The following is an 8,717-nucleotide window of genomic DNA, read 5'->3' as shown; positions in this document are numbered from 1 at the left end:
GATGCCTATTTAAGTACACATGCATCACGTGAAACTATGATTCTTTAATACGTTTGTAAGGAAGAATTTGAGGTTTTCATGAATAATAATAATAATAATAATAATAATAATAATAATAATAATAATAATAATAATAATAATAATAATAATAATAATGTGGAACTTCGTCGTTTGTTTGTAAAGTATAAAGAAATATTTTGACGAGACCTTATGCAGGGTACCACCTACTGTATGCCTTTTGTGGCTCACAGTAGACAGCAATAAATGTTCTTTGTAATGTTCTTCGTTCTGCATTTGCGCTGCTTTCTCTGTTTTACATTTCGTTTGTTCCCGTATCCACTTCCCAGGCATCTTTCCAACTTCTGTGGCTTTCTCCTTCGCTGACATACATGAAGTGCACATGGCATGAAAGAAACTGAAGTCTATGAGGGTTCTGATGACTTTCCACACAATGTAGGGTTGAAATTTTTGCAAAGATAATGATACAAACAAAAATAACTATAGTGTGTACTTTCATTGATATATAAGTATAATATCCTCTCCAAGAGACTTCAAAATATTTTCGTCTTGGAAATGAGTTCAAATAAGATTTCCATTAACTTATTTTTCCTTACTCTTGGAGTAAGCCTACAAACTACTTTGTTGCTGCTGTTGTTGTTGTTGGGAGGGTAGGAAAGGTCTGTGGAAAAGCCTAAAAAGCTCTGAAAAAAGTGTTTTGTGTTGAGTTAAGATACATGAATTTTCGGATAAGACATTTATGATTTATTTATTCGAAAGAAAATTTTAAAATAAAATAATGTACATGTTAAACAGTACAGAAAAATTATTTCTAATAAAATATAGCGTATTTTTTTTTATGTTCGGTTGTGAAACAAGGCTCTATTTGACCGTAGAGTCTAGTGTGTTTTGATTTACGTTAAGTAAGGAATATGTTTACAACTTATGCTGAGGGGAAAATCTTGCATGCGTTCCGAGTAAGCTGGAGGTTCGGATTACCCCTTGTTATGATTTAAAGTTGCTTTTTCCTTTTTAGAAGCATTCTCCTCTCACAAAGGCCTCACAATTTTTCGGAATTTGGTAAGGGCTAGAGCACGCTTTAAGGAGAGATTAAAGCTCTACTCCTGTTATTGTTGCACCCTTCCCTGAGTCAGACACGCTGTGGAGTCTTTTCTGTATAAGTGCTACATTAATGACAAAGACATCTTCAAATTACAAAGAAAAAGCAGGGAAAGGTAAGGAAAGTTGTTTCTACTACCTTTAAACACCTTACAGAGGCGAAGAGACAGCAGACAGTTTGGGAGAGCATACTCCCTAAATATTAAAGTTGGCGCACACTGAAGGTAATTTCTGCTATCATTAACAAAATTACAGTCATAATTTGTGGTGATTATCGCAATTCTTAAAACATGAAATGTCCTTTGTATTGTGTTACCTCACGGCATTTCATTCAAATTTAGTAAAAATTACGTTACCGAGGATGGTTAGCTGAGTGGGAAGAGACCAAGGGAACGAGTGAAACAGAAATATGACATCAGTTTCCTAGACTTGTGAGCTTCCTCTGTTATCATTCAGGAGGCACTGCCTCTCCAAAGAATTCACGACCTTTAAGCCTCTGAAAAATGTACATTAATCCCAAACCACTAGGTCTACTCATAGCCTCAGTACATGGAATATACCAGTTACCCAGTTGTGCATCACCTCCGACTAACGTGATGTCTATTATTCAAATGTAATGTATATTTGTTGAGTGTACAGAAAACCCCTTGTGTGTGTATTTACACGAGTGTTTTGCGTAAACATACCAATGTGTCCGTAAACTCAGAGCTGGCGTCATCCAATATACATGAAAACAGAGGAAAGAAAAATTACTTCGCAAAAAGGCAGGTTGGCCACTGTCGCCATTCTGGGAATCGTCAGTAGTGATATAAAACTTCGGGATTCCCAAGGTGTCCTTAAAAACAAAGTGGCAGATGTAAAACAGGATGCTATTTTTCTAGTTCCCTTGAGCGCCTGACTACCAGCTTATTGATCAGGTTACCTGGTGACGGACGCGACTCTGTCTCCTTCTGTCCATATAAGGACAGTTTTCGGTCTTGTCTATCCCCAGCAAACCCATATTTCTCTCTTTTTCCTAATAACTGGACGGTACTGCTCTTGTATTTAGGAAGGAAATGAAACATTTTTATTTATTTATTTTTTTTATATTTTAACTGAAAAATTGTGGTAATCCGAAAAAAGGCATACACTAGACTAACAACTATTCGCTACTTGACATTAAAGTTTAACTTTCAAAAGAATAATTGAGAAGGCTGACAGGAACGAATGTGGCATCACTGTCAGCTGTAGACGGGTGGAAAGTAAAAGGGATATTAAGAATACCGAAACGGGTGAATAGGAAGAATATATTGTTGGCAATAGAAACAGGAAAAGATATGGCACTTAAATGACTCATAAATAAATTTTAATAAATATTTCTAAGAATAAATAATAGCACATTCATTTATCTTTCTCGCTAAAAAGGACATTGATGCTAAGAGAGTGATAGTGATAGTAGCAATAGTAGAAGTAGTAAAGGTAGTAAAGGACAGCGGGATGAGTCTCTCAAAAGGCTCACAAAAGAAACAAATCATCGAAATTCTTCGTTCGTTTTTCAGTCATCACTTTTGGTTTCCAAACCTTCATGAAACCAGAGGTCGTCCTGCAATCTAGGCTCGTCCTCCAGCGGCCTCGAGCCTCCTCTGCTCCTCGGCGAAAGCAATCTGTTTGAGGACGAAGTCAGGGATTGGGTGGGGGAACTGTGGGGCCACGGGGAGAAGAGGAGACTGGACTTGGAAACCATTTTCATCGGCGATGTATGTCACTTCGGCTATGGATCCGTCCTCCAATGGGAAACTGCAAAGTTAAGAAAAATGTGATAAAGTGAAAGCTAAAACGAATGGAAGCGACAAAAGAGAAATGACAGCTAAACTGATGCAAATAACAAAAAGTAAAATAAAAAAAAAATACAAACTGGCGTGAGAATTGAACGAATTCAAATGAGAAGAAAGAGAAAGTGTAATCAAACTAGCGCAAATGATTGGGAATATCAAATAAAACATGCGAATGAGGGAAGAGAATAAATGGAAGGCTAAGGGTTACAAAGGAAGATAAAATATGGACTATTGCATATGCAAATGAAGGGAAAGGGAGAGAGGCTGAGAAATTGATTAAACGACAGAAGAGAATCACAGGACTGGAAGCAATAATACCGTAAATGGCATCAGGCGAAAGACTGCACAAGGTCAGGAACTAAGAGACGCCACTGAGCAACTAAAAGCTGTGAAAGGATAGAGATTACTCAATCAGGAACACAGCGGCAATATAAGACTACTATAATTCTGGGTATAAGTAGCAATCTAGTGGGGGGAATATAACACTTTTGTGGTTGAACTGAAGCTCTTTTTTTTAATCAAATAACCAGAAGACATCTTGAACTGTTCGGTCGCAAGAGTAAGGAAAGAATGAGCAACGTCTCAGTTGTTATTAACGTAACTGAGAATCGAACGAAAGATTTAAATGCGAGATGCATAGAAAATATCGGTACATGGTAACTGTCAAAGCAATAAAAAAATACATTGCATTTGTTAGCGAAATGCCACGAGAGCAGAACATCTGCGTGCTCCATATCGGAAAGTCAGAAGTTATAATATTGATATCTGACCAAACTGAAGGTCGGAGAGAGCAGAAAGGAGAATATTTTTGGTTTGACTGATAGTTGGAAATAATAAAAAATATAAGGTGTTGTTTTTTGGCATTAGAGAAAAGGATCTGAAAGGTACTGGGGAGTTTTGATTACTTTACATAATAATTCAAGAATGTATGCACTTGGTGATTCTGTGTTTGATGTTTTCCGCTAATACAGTTTCAAATCTAAGAATGCGATTGTGCGATTGCGGAAAGATTGTTTTGGGTGGTGACAGTGCACAATTCATTGCTTGCTAACTGACAAGACAACCATAAAATGACACGACAACAACAGCCTTGGAAATCATTCAAAAACAATGGAAGGATGTCAGATGGTTAAAAACTATAAGTTTAAAAATGGACTTTGGTCAAGGGCGGTATCAAAGAAGAATTATAATACTATTATATATATATATATGTTATATATATATAATAGTAGTATATATATGTGTGTGTGTGTGTGGTGTGTGTGTGTGTGTTGTATGTTGTGTAGATATATATATATATATATATATATATATATATTATATATGTGTGTGTGTGTGTGTGTGTGTGTGTGTGTGTGTGTGTCTGTGTGTATGAAGATAAAATGGTCCATAAAATACAATCTACGTCAGTATTCCTAATAAATGGCGAAATACAGCATTAGAAATATATGGTTGCAACAATATATATGGCTTTGTTAGATTACAGTAAAAGACAGTCATATATGTTGTAATATATTAGTATATCTAAGTATAATTATTCATTTCTATATAAATATATATATATATATAATATATATATATATATATATACATACATATATATATATATATATATATATATATATACATACTATATATATATATATATAGTAATGTATATAGTATATATTATTATAATATATCGTATTGAAAAAGAATCATAGGAAAATCATGTATCCAAAAAACTTTCACTTGAGTGAACAGATGACCCAGAAAGAGAGAAGTTTCGGAGGAAAGTCTGAATAAATATTACGTTTTGTTTAACACCCAGAACACAAAAAGACCATTTATCCAGTTTTATATTTGTAATACAAACGCTTACACACATTCTCTCTCTCTCTCTCGTAGATTCACTTCAACCGTGCATCTGATGTCTAGGCCACTCCTTTAAGACGCTCCTGATTAGCTGTTGATAAGCCACTCACAGGGATGGAAACTCTCAGTCTCTCGAGAGAGTTCACATGGGTAGGATCTATGTTCCACCTCTCCTGAGGTATACGTCCTTCAGGAGAGATGGAACATACATCCTGCCTCTGTGAACTCTCGAGAGTGACTGAGAGTTTCCAGCCCTGTGATTGGCTTATCAACAGCCAATCAGGAGCGTAGTAAGGGACTGGCCTAGACATAAAATTTACGGTTGATGTGACTCTACTATAGTGTCTTGTTTACCATTTACATATGTTATTTTCTGCAACGATCTCGTGATTTTTCAACTTCTACCTGTTTTTTTTTTTTTTTTTTTTTTTTTTTTTTTGGTAGGCTTATCACTACAAAGCCTTAGACCCAAATGAAATAACTCTGATGCCCATGGAAGGATTCGAACCCGCGCCCGATGCATCAAATTGAGTAGTATTCATGAAAGTGTGAAGAAATTGAGAAATTAATAGGTCACTGTTGTTTATAAAAATGCATACATACATGAAGAAAAAGTGACCAAGAGATTATATATGTATATAAATATATGTATGTGTTATATATATGTATGTAATATATACTATATGTGTGTGTGTATGTGTATGTATCTTGAAACGATAATGATATAAAGCATCTAGTTTATACATTCCTTGCTGATATTCACGTTGTTACAAAAGCTCTATTTCATAAAATTCGACTCAATAAAAATTCTTTCTAGTATATAATTTGAACAAACTAACTTTTTTGCACCTCTCCAGTTGATCGAAATATTTTAACTAACGAAAGAAAATTTTACTGTTTATGTCATACATAAGGGCAAAAAAGATCCATTCATTTCGCACAGATCAACGAGATGTTTATTTGGTTTTATGACCTCACAGGCTAAAGATTTTACTTCTTAATCTTACTATCACTAGTATACTATAAATTTCTAGCACCAAGTATCAGTTCTCTAAAAGATATTTCAGAAATATATAAGACAAAACCAGTCATAATTTGTTCGGATTGTTTAATTTTGCATGTGGTACATACGCGCGCGTGTATGTATATATATATATATATATATATATATATATATATATATATATATATATATATATATATATATATATATCTATATATATATTTTATATATATATAGATATATATATATATATCTATATATATATATATATATATTTTTTATATATATATAATATATATATATATATATATATGTAATAAGTATGTATATATAAAAAGATAAAAAATTATGAAAAATTTAATCGAGATATTCCACATCTTACCGGAAAGATCCCTGGACGTTGGTCTGTCCCTCTGATCCAGGACTTCCAGCCTCGCTCTGAACGATGCCGTTCTCGGTCTCCAGGTCGAAGGAATAGGCGCCGTCCTGAGGTTGGAAACGCTCGTCCTTAATGATGGCGATGGGACGTGGCGTGTTCTGCTGAGGAGCTCCTGATACCAAGGAGGCGAGGATCGCTCCAAGGACCAGTGATGAAATGAAGACCTGGTATGGACACAAAAGCACGGAAGTGAAGGAGGTGATCTTAGACGGCATCTTGGTCTAATTAGCAGTTATTCAATTTTCCCCATTCCCTTCTGGGCATTAGAATAATCTACAAGTTATTTAATCAGTCTAGGTCTCTCCAAATTTTGTATTTTATGGTCTGCATCTACATCCATGTACTGGAGTTAAAATCATTTGATCTGCAGTAGCTTGACTATTATGTCTCGCGCTACAAACACTCCCCCATTTGAAGTTTCCTGTTACTTCTCTTATACTCACAGCGTTCATGATTGCTCGCTCTTGGACGACGGAGGAGAGGGTCTTGAATGATAGCATGTCCCGAACGTCGCTTCTTTTATACTCAAAAGAGAGTCTGGGCTGAAAAAAGGGAACGCCTGGATAAAATAACCTCCAATGACCTCTCCGCCCTGATCATTGTCCCTTCTCCGACACCTCCCTCCCTTCTTCCCCTTCTCCTGCCTAACACCCCCCTCTGACTAGACCTCAATGGAAGAAGGCAAATTCAGTTCTTGATCCGGTGCACGCTTCTAGGGCGCCTTCCTCGACAGTAAAGCATGTCCTCTGATTGGCTGGAATTTCTAATGTGCCTTGGCCTCTCATTGGCCTGGGGAATTGGAAACATGCATCTCGTCTCCTCTCTCTCTCTCTCTCTCTCTCTCCTCTCTCTCTCTCTCTCTCTCTCTCCTTTAGTCGTTTTTAAAACGAAGACTTGTAGTATCGGCACACAAGGTTCACCCCCCACCCCCGACCTTTAAAGTGGGACGCAGGAAACGAGGTAGAGATTTTATGTCTCTCTTAATTTCTTGCTCCTGAAAGAAATCTCTCTCTCTCTCTCAACTGCATTGACCTCACAGCAACCCCAATAAAAACATCAAGAGGAAAAGAGAAGAATGATGGAAGTTAATGTTCGAAAGTCTTTATAGATGTAAATTTCGCTTTCTGCAACATAATTCACCCCAGAATCCACCCTGGCTACTCCTTGAGAATGGAAAGTTTATATACGAATTTCCAAAATTCAACTGTTCAAGGTTAACCGAATATTCAGTGAATGATCAATGCCAAATATTTTCCATTTCTCAGACTATATTATTTTTGTTTTTATATGTTCGCAAAGACCGAAGATAAAGGTATATAGAAGCAATTACGCTGGCCTGGCCAGAAGGGAAAGAAGAGCACAAGAGAAGGAGGAAAGCTCTAGTTATCCAGTTGATTGTTCATAGACTAAAAAGCTGGATCTCATTACATGTAATCCAAGCTTCGAGACTCGAAGCAAATGGAGAAAATCCTTTTAATAATTATAAATTATGTGTATATATTATGTGCATAATATGCATAAGATTCTGGTAGTTTTTTATGATATATATATATATATATATATATATATATATATATATATATATATAAATATATACACTCCTACATATATCCTCACTCATCCACATACACACACAAGTATACATACATGCATACATACAAATGATGCTCTGATCAAAAGTATTCTACGTATCATTCACTTTCTCTTTTTGAATATGAAAATGCAATATTTTATGATCTCCATGCTTCAATTCACTTCGGTGTCGTATATTTCTTTACATGAGGTCAATATTTGCATAAAATGATGAAGATGAGGATATTCGTCTTTCTTCTCTCTCTACTCTCTCTCCCAGTAAGCGCGCAAGACGCAGACGCAGACACAGACACAACTCCCACACACACACACACACACACACACACACACACACACACACACACATATATATATATATATATATATATATATATATATATATATATATACTATATATATATATATGTATATATATATATATATATATATATTTATATTTGCATGAATATATATACATATATTACTTTTCCCCCAAATCTCTCTCTCTCTCTCTCTCTCTCTCTCTCTCTCTCTCTCTCTCTCTCTCTCTCTCTCTCTCTCTCTTCTCTCCCTCTACCTGTTTGACCCTAATTCATACATGACCTGTCATGGTTCTTTCGAGCCGGAACGAGAGGCACTAAGCGTCGGGAGAAGTGGCCCTACTCTCTTTGCCCTAGTCTATCTATCTATCTCTCTATCTATCTATCTATCTATCTATGTCCTAAATGATGTATTTTTATCTTTATCTGCTTTGTTATATCTACTCATCTGCCTGCCAAACTTGCGTTTTCCTTTCCCCAATACCCATTTTCTTATCTATCTCTCCATCTCATAAAATGTGTTCTCCCGATGTGTGAGATGAGGTCGCCTCTTGTCTCCCTGCAAGGTAACTTCTTTTCTCTTTTCCTTTCACCAATTT

At 35.8% G+C, this 8,717-nt stretch overlaps 1 protein-coding gene across 1 annotated transcript; it reads right to left on the bottom strand.

Annotated features, from left to right (window-relative positions):
• Positions 1-2,387: 2,387 nt before the first annotated feature.
• Positions 2,388-6,819, bottom strand: LOC135200120 (cuticle protein AMP4-like). The gene is made up of 3 exons (XM_064228459.1): positions 6,670-6,819; positions 6,170-6,390; positions 2,388-2,892 (listed from the first exon to the last, which is right to left on the bottom strand). Exons 1-3 carry the CDS (start codon positions 6,724-6,726, stop codon positions 2,706-2,708), a joined length of 465 nt encoding a protein of 154 aa, XP_064084529.1. The 5' UTR covers positions 6,727-6,819; the 3' UTR covers positions 2,388-2,705.
• Positions 6,820-8,717: the final 1,898 nt, after the last annotated feature.

The sequence above is a fragment of the Macrobrachium nipponense genome, chromosome 26, assembly GCF_015104395.2.
Source record: "Macrobrachium nipponense isolate FS-2020 chromosome 26, ASM1510439v2, whole genome shotgun sequence".
NCBI classification, from domain to species: domain Eukaryota; kingdom Metazoa; phylum Arthropoda; class Malacostraca; order Decapoda; family Palaemonidae; genus Macrobrachium; species Macrobrachium nipponense.
The sequence above is the reverse complement of the archived record's forward strand: the minus strand, read 5'-3'. Positions and strand labels throughout refer to the sequence as shown.